Source organism: Garra rufa, chromosome 19 (assembly GCF_049309525.1).
Source record: "Garra rufa chromosome 19, GarRuf1.0, whole genome shotgun sequence".
Taxonomy (NCBI): Eukaryota; Metazoa; Chordata; class Actinopteri; order Cypriniformes; family Cyprinidae; genus Garra; species Garra rufa.
The window spans coordinates 5,215,751-5,230,410 of NC_133379.1; the positions used below are offsets into that span (position 1 = coordinate 5,215,751).

A 14,660-nucleotide genomic window follows, 5' to 3' on the forward strand; every position below is an offset into this window, starting at 1 on the left:
ATATAGAGAAAATTTCTGAAATGTTTTCCTCAAAAAACTATTTCTATGACTGAAGCAAAAAAAGACGAACATCTTGGATGACAAGGGGGTGAGTAAATATATCTGTAAATTTTTGTTCTGGAAGTGGTTTAATCCTTTAAAACAACAAAAGAGCCTCTAATTATGTCTCACCCCAACTTCATGGTTTTGTGTGAAATGCATTAAAACGAGAGAAAGAATTGTGTTTGAATTAGTTTTTATTTTTATGTTTTCCATTTTTATTTACATTTTCAAGCTTTAGTAATTGTTGTTTTTGTCATATTTTATTTGTCTATATTATTTTTATTCATTTTTATCTCAGTTTTAGTTATTTTAGGACATCAAGAATTGCATTCATTAAATAACTTCATGTTCTTGCTGTTTTCTCACCTGGTGGTTTGTTATAAAAAACTGGTGTTGGGTTGACTTTTGCAGTGCAGTCATCTGACTGGGCGAAATCCTCCTCCTGTGATTGGCTGAAGTAGCCTTCACTCGCCTGCATAAACACAAAGATATGATTGTTATGTATACTCATATAAAGCCTAATGCAAAGGTAGTATCTTGAATATAGCTAGTGTATCTTATGTGTGAAAAAATAGAGAGCATATGCTGCCATCTAGTGGCAAAAAATAACATAAGTAAATAAAGCATGCTGGAGAATGAGGGCAAGGCAACCCTGAGTGAATTCTGCTGACCTGGGTCCCTTCTTTAAGCAGCGTGTCTCCATTGGTCAACAGTAGCTGTCCGTCATCCATGTCCTGGCTGTCAGAGCCAGAAGCATGCTGCAGGGCCTGCTGGTAACTCAGGGTCATCTGGTGGGGTCCGGCCACATCCACCAGGCTGGAGGGGTCGTCTTCTGTGGCGGTGCAGTAGGGGGTGTCAGGCACCTCGTCGAAGCTCAGAAGCGGCTGCGGGAGAGCGGGGGAGGAGCCGGCAAGATGAGGCTCCGGGGTGTCCTCCATCAGATCCATAATGTGGCTAGGGGCCTGGGAGGGGGCCGTAGCTGGTGCTGGGCCACTGTCCCACAAGTCGAGCAGGCTGTCGTCTGTGCTGGATAATGGAGCAGTGCTGCTGGGCTGGGGGGAAACACTTGGAGAGGTCTTGGCAAAGCCGGATTCCTGCACTGGAGTTTGCTTGGGAGTGTCAAAGGCTAGGGGAAAGAAAAAAAAAACATTTAAGAAATAGAACATAGAACTAGGGCTGGGCGATTAATCGAAAAATAATCGAAATCGACATTCAGAACCTATAATCGATCAAATGTTTCCAGGTCGATTATTTCGATTACTTTCCCTTTAAAAACAGTACCGCGTGTGGAGTCACGTGACCCCGCTCCGTTACATTACGTTATTCCGCCGACATGTCCATGGAGAGCTTAAAAAATTTACAGGATATACAAGAGTAATTTAGTTTAGAAGACAGTGCTTATTTTCTACTTTGAAAGTGCATTTTCGGTTTTCGGCCAAAAGACTTTTATCACCGAAACAACACGGCCGAAACAGTATGTTGACACAAACAGAAACCGCCTGCACGTGCTTGTCTGAAGCAACACGTCTGCGGTGTGGACGTTTTTCAGTATATCTGAGAAAGACCCACGGATAGCGATTTGCAAAACTTGTTTTGCCGAAATTTCAAGAGGGGTTGTGTCTGCGGTCGTGCGTGCAGTGATAAGAGCAGAGATCGAGACAGATGTAGCTTTCAGTGAGTGAAAAACATTAGCTTTACGTTAGTGTTACGTCACAAAGATATGTCTTTTCATACTGTATTTTTATTAATATTTATGTTTTAAACCATGGAGGTGAGCCAATGGAGATCACACAAGCAACGTGAAAACTGCGCAATGTTAAAATGAAAGTGAAAACTGATTTTCAGCATCTGACGTGCATTCTCTCAGAGACAACGAGAGACGATTATACTTCACATGCTGATATTAATTTAGTCCCCTAATATTTTCCTTGTGCCCTGAATATGGTGGGAAACGTATAAAAAGAAACGTATATTGTGCAAGGTTTGTTTCAGAAAATCGGTTCTTGAAATAAAGCTCTTAATTTTAATTGAAAACTGCAGTGTTATTAGGGGTTAAGAAAGTATTAATTATGATTTTTTTTAGGTGTTAAATGTGGGGACTGAAAGACAAGAAATGATGAAACTTCAAAAGGCTATCCATTGAATAAATCTGAGCGCTGCACGTTTCAAAGTCATTTGTTGCGCTGCTTTGTGTACCAGTCTGACAGCGCCTCCTGCTGGAAGAGAAACGCGTAGACTTGTAAATGTGAATTTTTTTACAGTCTATGATGTGATGGATCCAGAAGATGTTATAAAAATTTAAACGATTAAACAATTTAAACAAAGGCAGTAAAATATATGTATATGTCAAGTACAAAATAATAATAATTGTTTAAATTAATATAATTGATTTATTCTTTGAAACTTTAATATTAATGTATGCAATTGCAATGCCTTGATTCTAGTAAGATTAGTACACAGTCATAGCCATAAATGCAATGGTACTAATAATTGGCATAATTCTTTTGGTGTTTCGGTTTTTGGCCTTGGTTTCCTCTTTTTCGGTTTCGGCCAAGAATTTTAATTTCGGTGCATCCCTACTTGTCAGTGAACTATGAGGGCAAAAAAATAAATATTATATAAATATAATTAAATATAATTTTATTAATAAATAAAATAATCGTTCATTAATCGTAATCGAGTTAAAATGTTCAATTAATCGAGATTTTGATTTTAGGCCAAATCGCCCAGCCCTACATAGAACTATATTACATTTTAAATTTGGTGAACCACAAATAACTGCAGAGAACTGCAATTTCTATAAAACCTGTATGTGCAATGCATTACTGCAGGGATCACCACACATGGTCCTGGAGGGCCGGTGTGCCGGAGTTTAGCTCCAACCTTAATCAAACACACCTGAACCAGCTAATCAAGGTCTTAATAGGTATACTTAAAACATCCAGGCAGGTGTGTTGAGACAAGTTGGAGCTAAACTCTGCAGGACACCAGCCCTCTAGGATCAAGTTTGGTGACCCCTGCATTACTGGGACACCCAATAAGTTGCTAAGGAAATTTCAGGAATAAAACAGTATAAAAAAACAACTTTTTTTTTTCTGTACTGTTGCATTTGTCTCTCTAAAGAAAATCAATTATATGAATCTATTTTACAGATAATATTTCAATCACAATTTACTACAGTGACAATATAAAAGTCTATTTATTAAATTGTATTAATGTTGTAAAATCATGTTAAAATTTTCACACACCTTCTAAATCATCTTTATATATAAAACAAGTATATTTGGGGTATATTTGGGCTCCTAAACATGTTTTAATGTGATACCATAAAGTAAAAAAAATTTTTTTTTCAATTTGTTTTGAAAATGACCAATCGTTTCACTAGATATGACCCTTCTTCCTTGGGATCATTTAGAGCCCTTTGAAGCTGCATTTAAACTGCATTTTGGAAGTTCAAACTTGTGGGCACCATTGAAGTCCACTATCTGGAGATAATTTCCTGAAAGGTTTTCCTCAAGAAACATAATTTCTTTACGACTAAAGAAAGAAAGACATGAACATCTTGGATGACAAAGGGGTGAGTAAATGATCTGTAAATTTTTGTTCTGGAAATGAACTAATCCTTTAAGGAAGTATTCATGGTGAAAATCAAATACATTTATGGGTATGTTTTCTTATGGTTTTGATTATGAGCAGTAAATTCAGCATCAGTGAAGAGCTTTTCTTAAGCACATTTAGTGCAGGGTGGACACACATGAGCTGAAAAAAATCAGTCAGCTGTGAAGGCAAACACAACCTGGACAAACAAATGAGCCCCAGGCTGCATCACAGGGGCCAGTTTGCATGCAAGAGATGATGTTCGAGGAGCAACAACAGCCTCCCATCTGTTATTAAACTGATGAGATTTTACATCCCAACTAGTTATTGTAAGCTTATTAAATCATTTTCTGGAAAACATGGTTTCTGAAGTTTTTGGATCCAAACTGTGTAGTATTTAAAACAACACTGCTGCTTAAGAAACAATACACTACCAGTCAAAAGTTTGGACACACTTCCCTATTTTCTTTGATGGGGAAGTGTGTCCAAACTTTTGACTGGTAGTGTATATATTGTAGGTCCTTACTTTTTCTAGAAGCACTCAACTGGAACAATAAAACAGGTTCTGTGTTGCATTGAATCGTCACAAACCCATATGTACTGCATAAGTACAAACCCATATGTAAAATACAGCAAAAGTACCTGCTTTGTATTTTGGAAAGAAGAAGGTTGGTAGAAAGCTCTGCAAGTCTATGGAAGCCCACAGAACCATATTGTAAAAAGTTGTGAAATTTAGCATCCAGATGGAGGGCAGCCTGAACATTAAACACAGCAATTTTGGATTGTCTAACTCTATCCCTCTAGCCCCACCACTAATTTTTATGCTGTCAATTTTGAACCATATAGGCTAGAAACAAAATTCATTGGTATGGGAATCAATTCTACATCAAAAAATGTCTGCCATTTTGAAATTTGTCCATCTCTGTCCTAGGCCATTTGTCTTGATTTTCACAAAAATCCATTAATCAAACAAAGACATCTGACAAAGAGCATGCCAAAATGGACGTGAGGCTATATCTCTGCAATGCTTTAGCATATTCAGACCAAACAAGCAGTGCTTTCCAAACGGGATATATCGCCTTCCACAAGGCACAAAAACAATCATGGCCGCCATATTGAAGTGTTGTTCCAAACCGAAGTGCTCAAAATTAGCCACTTCAAAGGGCCCTTCGGAATGAAGGATTTCGAAGGGTACAAGTGATGGACACTTTGGCTCCCATGATCCTGTGCGGAGATTCTTTGCATGATGACGGCACTTCCGTATGGGCATGGGATGATGACGCAGAAGGGCACTTCAAGAGAGTTGTTTGGTCCCCTACACCCTTCAACCCTTCGAAGCCCTCACTCCGGAGGGTAAACCCTTTAAAGGGATTAGGGCATAGGGATGAGCCTTTCCGAATGGAACGCAGGGATGGTTTGTGTTATGACAGCCATGAACAGATTATACACACTATTTTCCACTGACCATGCCCTGAAGATGCTTGAAAATGACCAAAGTTTGAGCTTTCAAAAAATGCTAATAGCTTTTGATTAGGTTTTGCCTATTGTAATGATACTGGTTTTTATACGCAATAGTTGACCATTTTGATTTTCTTTAAAAACCTACTTTTTCAAACTCCTTCTAGATCATTGGTCTGACTTTTTACATTTTTGTGGATTTTGTGTTGACAGACAAAATGGTTTTCATTATGGGTATTAAAGTATTAGTATATTAAAGCCGTCTAAAGTATTAGTCAATTACCTCAGTCTCAAAAACCAAGACAAGCTAGTATGTGATCATAGGGTATGCTAACGGCCGAAGCGATATCTTTGACCTTACAACCGCATCAACAAATTTGATGGCATGATGACAAACTGCATCTAAGCTTTCATATATTTACACCTAACTTTATGTGTCATTGTGACATCACACTCATCACAGCACCATCTATTGGACAAAAGGTACAAACCACCTTTTTAATATTACCAGTTATTTTATTTACGATTTTTTTTTAGCCATTTTGACTAAAATCATCCTAAAATGTCTTTAATTACTTATTGCTACAGTTGATCTGATACTCCCTGCCATGCTTAGCTCCTCATTTTACCTCTGTTGGCACCTTAATTGCTGCTTGCAGCTAAATGTATTACTACTATTGCTTTATATATATATATTTTTCATTACTATTTTGCCCTTTTTGAGACTTTTAATTGAGAGATAAATGTTAATGATAAGATAAGTGAGGGAAATAAGATCAGAAAATGTCAAATTTACACGTGCCAACCACTAGGCCACAGCTCCAAACACAATATTAATCATGATCAAGATAATAAGACACTAAACGAATATCAAAAGGAAAACAGTCAAAAGAGTTTCCTGCGTTTTTGAGGCCTTACCAAACTCCTTTCGAATGAAGTCCTCTTTTTCCTCTTGAATGGCGATTTTGGGGATGGGAGTACATCCAGTGGTCATGCTGCGCTCAAGGATTCCTTCATCAGAATCATCTGAGACATCAAAGAGAAGGTTAATGTTTGATGTGGGCTTAAGTAAGTCTCAAATAACCCATACCAGCCAAAATATTAATCACAACACAGATGACAAAGTTTACAAATAGTCTGAAAGGAGTGCTAACAATGCCAAACAATAGCAAGCAATGTTTTGTCTGTTAAAAAGTGCATTGTCCCCAGTGCCCTCGTCAATGATCATGACATTAAAACACCGACATGCCAACGTGACCATGAAGACACAACACAGTGTGCAGCGCAAAAAAGGACTTCACAAGTTGTAGTTTTAGAACATGCACACACTCTTACAAATGTCAGCGCAAGAAAGGAGTTAATTAATATAAATAAAATATTAATAAAAAAGTCTTATATGCTAAAAACACCACTTAAGCATGTATAATCATGTGCATCCACCAATGTGTCATGGCATTATGAAATGATACATACAGAAACACTAAAGGTTGACCTCTCGATCTCATGACAAGCTAAAGCAAGCTGACAAGTTAAAAAGATAGTCAATTAATTGAGTTTAAAGTGGCAGGTGGTCAATATAAGACAGGATGTAATATCATCATACAGCCAAGATCTAAAATCTACTATTCTTGTTATAAAATTTTTAGAGGATATCTAAATACTGACACACCAACCACTGGAAAGAACAACCACAGTTGAGATCTCTTTAATATCTCAATTGTTTCTCCTGGACAGTAATGATATTAACGGAGGTCAAATGGAAATGATTACAATCTCAAATATAGAGAAGACAATCAACAGTAAATTATCACAAATCATGCATAAGTTTGCAGAGATTTCAAGACATTTAAAATTCAAAGATTCTGAACTCAAAGAGTTATCAAATTAATTAAAAACCAAATGATCTAAGCTAATTCTTATTGTATGTCAAGAATCATCTATTTAATTCTATTTCGTAAATTTCAGGAGAAACATCTGAGACAAAGTTACTTAAAATGACACATTATTAAAATCGAATTAAGTCTACTGAGCTCTGAAAGAGCAACCTCTGGGGCTATGAAATTTTCCACTGGAAGTTGCCAACTCGTAACGCAAACAACAACACTGAGATGCAAATTTTAGAGATAGCCACTTTAAAATGATACAGCTGAGTGAAGACCTCACACGACATATAATGAACACAATTAATGCAACCACAATGACAACTAACTAATAACAACTAATTGCAGGGGAACAGTTGTACAGGCCAAGTGAGACAATTCAAATTCACCCATTGAAAGTAAAATCCACTGTATCACTCTAGATAAACTTTAGATGTTGGGTCTTAGTACAGACCCAATATTTAGTCCTCATAGAACACACTGATAATTGTGGGCACCATTTGTCCTTGTGTTGCTGTTTCTAGTCAAACACACCACAAGGTCAGCTCCACAAGATCACACACACGATACTATAGTCACACAAGGTCCATGGAAGGCAAGCCCAAGGGCTCGGAGACCACAATCACATGCGGTGCAACGTGGCATACACTCACAGATCAACAGGACGGAAGGAAGTGCAGCCAGGGCCGCCGGTTATCCGTCAGAAAGAGCATGGGAGGAGAGGAAGGGGGACATGAGGAGAGTAACTTTGGTGAGATTCAACCAGATCTCCCTAACCAAAAGAATTACTTTGTCTCAGTCCTCCAAACGTCCACGGCAAAGCTTCAAAATAACACATACCTACTGTTTCCTGTGCAAAATTCAAAGTCAACGGACAACAAGTATAGAACACATATACGGACTGTGGACCCAGAGAAGATGGCAATGTGGTTCAAATAGTTGAAAGAAATGGATTGTGACACTGAGAAGGCCGTATTCTAGCTGGCTAGAACGAAAGGTTACTTGAGATGGGACATACAAAAGGGGAGATGGTCACTTGAGATTGGACATATAGTTCAACCTGTAAGACTTGAGCACACTGCGTCTTAAAAAAAAGGGGTTCTGTCTTCATCAGGACGCCCTAAACCTGCTCCAGAGTGGGACTCAACATTCTGTCATTATTTACTCACCCTCATGTTGTTCCAGATCCAGAAGACTTTTTTTCGTGTAACACAAAAGGAGATGGATCATTGAGATGCAGTATAGGATAGAGAATTTTTTAAATGTACTCCTTGTATTCATGTTTGTTTCATGTGCTTCTGATTTTACATATAGTACTGTGCAAAAGTTTTAAGTCACTAATATTTTTCACCAACAACAAAAAAATGGTTTTAAGTCAGTTATTTCTATATTTTCTGTAGTGTGTTCATAAGAAATATTAGTTTACATGTCTAAACATTCATTCTGCCATTACTTTTTAGTATTTTTTTGCACAAGGAGTGCTCCACACAAAGATCGGATCTCATCATCATTATCCAGTTTGTCTGGAATGACATGAAGAAACAGAAGATACTGAGGCAGACTAAATCCAGAAGAACTGTGGCATCTCCAAGATGCTTCAACTAGTTACTTTAGTATGAAATAGCAAAGCACAATTAACAAATTGACTCCAATAGAGTTTGCATGTTGTTAGCACGATGCTAAGCTATGCAATACTCTATTAAGCATAATACATTAGTATACAAAAATGTTTGTTATTTTATTATTATTATCTATTAGATTGTACTATTTATTTTGATCAAAATGACCAGCTGGAGGTGATTTAAGCTGATTTTGTTGTTTTAACTGGTCTCCCAGCCTAGCCAAACTGGTTTAGCTTAGACTCTGGCCACATTGAGGCATCTTAGTTCATCGAATTCCCATGTTACCAGTACTGTGCAAAAGTTTTAGGTCACTAATATCTTTCACCAACAACAAAAAAATGGTTTTAAGTCAGTTATTTCTATCTTTTCTGTAGTGTGTCCATAGGAAAATATCAGTTTACATGTCTAAACATTCATTTTGCCATTACTCTTTAGTATTTATTTTTTTTGCTCCACACAAAGATCGAATCTCATCATCATCATCCAGTTTGTCTGGAATGACATGAAAAACAGAAGATACTGAGGCAGACTAAATCCAGAAGAACTGTGGCATCTCCAAGATGCTTCAAGAGACCTACCTACAAGCTACTTGTGTAAAAATGCTGTAAAAAGAGGATGCCGTCAAATGTAACATCATAAATAGATTTTATTTATAAATTAACTTATATTAACTAAATTAAATCAAAATTTGGTGTGATCACCATTTGTGTTTAAAGCAGCTTTTGCCCTAGCTACACTTGAGCATAGTTTTTCAGGTAACTTTGCTATTTCTTGAAGCATCTTGGAGACATTGCCACAGTTCTTGTAGATTTAGTCTGTTTTAGTTTTCTTCATGTCATCCCAGACAGACTGGATAATGATGAGACCAGATCTCTGTGTGGAGCACAGGCTGTTGTCAGACTAATTGTGCAAACAAAAATTTCACTGGATTAATAGCAAAATGAATGTTTGGAAAAGTAAACTAATATTTCCTACTGACACACTTTTTGTTGGTGAAAATACTAGCAGTAGCAGTTTTTTTTGCACAGTAATGTATGATTTGATTAGAATATAATAAATATCAGCATTTTTTTACATTTATAAGGTGTAATACAGTATTTTAAATCTTAGAGCATTGTGTGAAGTATAGCCTAAAAGTTTAAGTTGGATATCAGTTTGAAAATGTAGCACATTGTATGTATGTGATGCTTTGATGTATGGCTTCAGAAGACCAGGATACAGCAGTTTAATAGTCATATGGACTATTTTATTATAATCCAATGGTTCTTTTTGTCTTTTCTGGAGCATCACTAACACTTTCATTTTAGTGAAATAAGATGTAAAACAGCTACATTACTGTTACACAGAAAAAAAACTAAGTCATATCAGTTTTGAACCACATTAGGGTGAGTAAATATGGGCAAATGCATAATTTCAGGGTGAACTATCCCTTTGATACTGGCACATACTGACACTGGAAGACTAGGGTGTATCCGGTACAGTGCAGCCACAGTGAATGCTCTGAAAAGCGCAGTGTTGCTGAGGAAGCTCAAAAGAAAAACGGTAATTCAGTGAGGAGGGTGGCTACAGCCTAGGCTGGTGACTTGGTGATCCTATGCTGATGCAGTAGCCCTCAGCAAGACCTGTCCAGTACCTACCAGGTGGACCTGGCTGCCGCCGTGAATGGGGCGGAGTACGAGAAGGGGGCGGGCTGCAATCGGATGGACTGTGCTGATGCCTCAAGAATGGACTGTCCAAGCGGCCTGGTAAACGGGAGACAGGACCATCGTGCGGGACACGCGGACACCCACGCACACACATAGAGCGACGTACACAGGTGTGACAGAAGAAGACCAGACCAGATAGACAGGAGGAAAGAAATCCAGGGATAGAGAGGGGAAGACATTTGTATAAAAGTGAAATGATTTGAGAAACAGAGAGGAACGAGTTCAAAACAGAAGTAATGATGGATGTGCAGCAGTTGGGTAGAGGTTAAATAAGATCCAGGATCATCAGAAGGATAGATGGAATGGACAGATGATCGAAAAGGAAATCAAACAGATGTGGTGACAACCAAAATGATAGAGTGGTCAGAAGAAAAAAAGAAATTACCAAGAAATGGAGAGAAAATAGTGAGGTAGAAGGAGAGAGGTAAGAAAACAGTTGTTAGTGTGATGGTCTCACACGCTCTGAATGTAAAGTAGCAGTTGTTTCAGTGTCTGTACCCTTCAACAACAAATGCTAGTGAAGAGTTTGACATTCACTCCAACTGAAAAATCTATGATCTTAAACAATGAAATGACACAATCATCCAATATTAATATCTTCAGCAGGACCATACATTTCTGTTGGAAAATAGCACCAACTTAGCATTTTTGAACATAAAGCAATCTTTGCTTCAGCATCCCTGCTGAAAAAAAAAATCCAAACTTAAACTCTCCAAGGGGGTTTGCTGGTTTAAGATGATTTATCTCTGTCAAATAGCAGTTTAAAATAGCAAATATAGTATATCTATAATATCTACAGCAAAGCACAAAAAAAAATTTGACTCCAAAAGAGTTTGCATGTTGTTAGCACGATGCTAAGCTATGCAATACTTTATTAAGCATAATATACAAAAATGTTTTTTTATTATTATTATCTTTTTGATTGTACTATTTATTTTGATCAAAATGACCAGCTGGAGGTGGTTTAAGCCCAGCCTAGCCAAACTGGTGTTTATCTTATTTCATCAAATTAACTATGAACATATTATTGTAGCATGAATAATCTATATATACTGCTTATCCAAATGTTTTGCATGTTATATATTAAAATTTTAAATAAATGTGACCCTGGACCACAAAACAAAACTTCTAAGCAGTACAAGTATATTTGTAGCAATAGCCAAAAGTACATTGTATGGGTCAAAATTATCGCCAACAATCATTATGATATTAAGTAAAGATCATGTTCCATGAAAAGTATTTTGTAAATTTTCTACCGTAAATATATCAAAACGTAATTTTTGATTAGTAATATGCATTGCTAAGAACTTAATTTGAACTATAAAGGTGATTATATTGAATATTTCGATTTTTTTTGCACATTCATATTTCAGATTTTCAAATAGTTGTATGTCACGGAAAATATTGACCTAACAAACCATACACTAATGGAAAGCTTATATATTCAGCTTTCAAATGATGTATAAATCTCAATTTCAAAAAATTTACCCTTATGACTTGTTTTGTGGTCCAAGGTCACAAATTATGTTTAGAGTTGCACCGATTACAATTTTCTTGGCCGATTCCGATTTTTCAGTTAGATTGACCTGCCGATTCCGATTTTTGCCGATTCCCATTTTTTTAAGAACTGTAATGAAAGCATATACAGAAATATTTTCTTTAATTAAATTTATTTTATAATAAAATAAATTATTAAACATTACAGGATCTTCTTACAACAAAATAACTTTAACAACAAAATAAAGTGCTTTGTGCCTTCGAAAAAGGTATAAAATTAGTTCCTGTAACTAACATAGTATAGTTATACTAACAAAAATCTTTTCCTCAATGTATTTTTTTTTTAATAAAACAAATGAATAAACATTACAGCATCTTCTCATAATAAAATAACTTTAACAAAATAAAGTGCTCTGAGCCTTGAAAACATTAGAAATAAAATATAAGTAACAAAGCAGGCTAAATTACAAAAATCTACTTTTCTTCAATGAATTTTATATGGAATTTTTTTTTTAAACATTAATTACAGCATCGTCTCACAACAATAACTTTAATAAAAAAAAGTGCACTGCGTCTTTAAACAGGTAGAAATAACAATGCTAGTACTAAATGCTATTACTTGAGCATTAATGGAAATTTTTTCTTGATAAAGAGAAGCATTTCTGCCTTGTCATCAGTAAATCCAGCGGTACTACACTTCGGAACATCCATTCACATATTTGCGTTGCGCCACCGCATACAGCGTCTTCACAGTGGCGCAGCGCAAATATGTGAATGAATGAAAGTGTAGTAAACGTCAACGGATTTCCCCTGCTCAGGGAGTAGGGAGCAATGAACACTATGCAGGGACCATGTCAATCGGAACACAGTTCATTCACAGAGCTTACTTCTAAGGAGCGCTAGCTTTAGCCGCTGGTGAGTGATGGTTTTGATGATGGAAGTGTCTTATTAGGTTTGTTGTTACGAACGTTTTCGTGGTTGTTCCCTCGCGTTGTATTTTGCCCTTATAACGGTTACAAATTGCGATCTTTGTGTCATCTTCACTCACACCAACGACATGTTTACAAGCGACTGTTGAGTGCGCGCGCGTGGCTGTGACGTAATTGCATGCGCCGCTGGCAATAAAAGGATCGGCTAGGAATCGGCAAGAGGAGAAATTGACCGTCCGGTCACCGATCCGGGCCGATCATGTGAAAAATCGGCGGATTCCGATCACTAGCCGATCAATCGGTGCATCTCTAATTATGTTTAATATTGTGTTATATAATTCAAAACATTCTCACATGTATAACTGTGGCTTATAATAATTGTTGGGAGTACATGAAACTCTCTAACCTCTGTTCTCTATTTAAATATATAAAAGTATATCTAGCTACATCATTTAACTATGTATGACCCTAACAAATCTGTCGTGATGATTCAGAGTAGATATTTCAGCACGTTCAGAGACAGATGGTCTCTCCTGAGCTGTGCTGTTTAATTCACATTAAATGACAGATTGAGAGACAAGTGGAGAGCAAGAAGCAGGACAAACAAAGGCTTAGGATTTAGCATCTACACCCTCCTCCTCCACTTCTCCACCCTTTACTATGATCTTACCGGTCCTGTGCGTGGTGACTGGTGAGATGTCCACGCTGTTGGCTATGGCCCTCTCTCTCTGCTTGAAGAATTCCCGTGGGTTACTGGGCCTTTGGGCGATGATGGCTGCTGCTTCCTATAAACATAATAACATGGCAAAAGAGGTGGAAATTAATATATACATATAGAAAGATTTATACATTTCCTTTTCCATTAATTTCCTATTTAGATATATTCATAGAACACTGCACATTTAGAGTGATATTTTAGATCATCACAAATTTAAACTAGTAATACATGCTGTGCCAAATAAGAAGTGCAGGTAAGAAGGATTTTTTTTTGGTCCCTTCTCAAACTGACGATCTTATTGACCGCACACGCACAGAAACACAATGTCTTGAAATAGCATGAGGAATCCCACTGACCCACATGTAAACCCCAGCAGAATATCTGTCATCATAACACAAATCTGCCCCACATTTGAGTTTGTTAGGGGCAGGATCTGTTCTCCTTTTGAAAACACTTATCTGAGAAATTAATCGATGCTGGTGTGGCCCTAAAAGTCTGTTTCAACCCACCTCAACCTCTGTTTCCTTTTTGTCCAGGTTAGGGTCTTCACAGCTGGGCTCTGTCTGTCAAGTGGATGCATGTATTTGTTTATTTCCAGCAGGGGGCAGCAAAAACTATTTTTTACTAAGTTAACTGTGGGTTAGTCTACATGCAATTGCTTGTAACATCTTTACTTTGGAAATGATTAGTGCAATAAATAAATCTGATCTTGTGTTAATACTTCTGTATACTACCCAGAGCCAGTCAAAATGATTGATTTATTACAGGACAATATCACTTAAGACACAGGGGCCATAGGTTATCTTCTGGTTACCACCCATTCTGTAAATGATTCAAGCCATAAAACAACTCTTAAAAAAACCAAACCTGGTTACTGTATGCAAAGCATACGCACTCTTACAATCAAGGGTTGATTCCTTGACCTCTCTTTGGCCTCTTCCTCTTCCTGCATCTTCTTTCTGTGACCACACATATAAACACAGATCTCATTATAATAAGTATGGCTGAGGGTCGTCAGTGTTGGTGACTGTGACGCTATTTCTACCTCTGTTCTTCGATCTGCCGCTCCCTTTCACGGTACCGCTTCTCTCTTTCCTCTTGCTCTTTTTTTTCCAGCTCCATCCTCTCCGCTTCAAAGCGCTGCCGCTCCTCTGCAGCCTTCTTTTTCTCTTCCTCCTTTCTCAACTCCTCTTCCCGCTTTAAACAAGGCA

At 37.3% G+C, this 14,660-nt stretch overlaps 1 protein-coding gene across 7 annotated transcripts in view; it reads right to left on the bottom strand.

The window, feature by feature from the left end:
- The window catches only part of dbn1 (drebrin 1), a 100,563-nt gene that overhangs the window by 3,925 nt on the left and 81,978 nt on the right, over nucleotides 1–14,660 (bottom strand). For 2 of the 7 annotated variants that reach the window (XM_073824241.1, XM_073824236.1), the window contains exons 7-14: nucleotides 14,495–14,646; nucleotides 14,351–14,408; nucleotides 13,959–14,012; nucleotides 13,402–13,516; nucleotides 10,237–10,341; nucleotides 6,016–6,123; nucleotides 714–1,168; nucleotides 409–514 (exon numbers count right to left, since the gene is read on the bottom strand). In XM_073824241.1, coding sequence (XP_073680342.1) covers nucleotides 409–514; nucleotides 714–1,168; nucleotides 6,016–6,123; nucleotides 10,237–10,341; nucleotides 13,402–13,516; nucleotides 13,959–14,012; nucleotides 14,351–14,408; nucleotides 14,495–14,646 — 1,153 coding nt within the window. Of the gene's footprint in view, nucleotides 1–408; nucleotides 515–713; nucleotides 1,169–6,015; nucleotides 6,124–10,236; nucleotides 10,342–13,401; nucleotides 13,517–13,958; nucleotides 14,013–14,344; nucleotides 14,409–14,494; nucleotides 14,647–14,660 lie in introns of all 7 variants that reach the window. The other 5 variants (XM_073824238.1, XM_073824235.1, XM_073824237.1 and 2 more) reach the window with 4 other exon arrangements.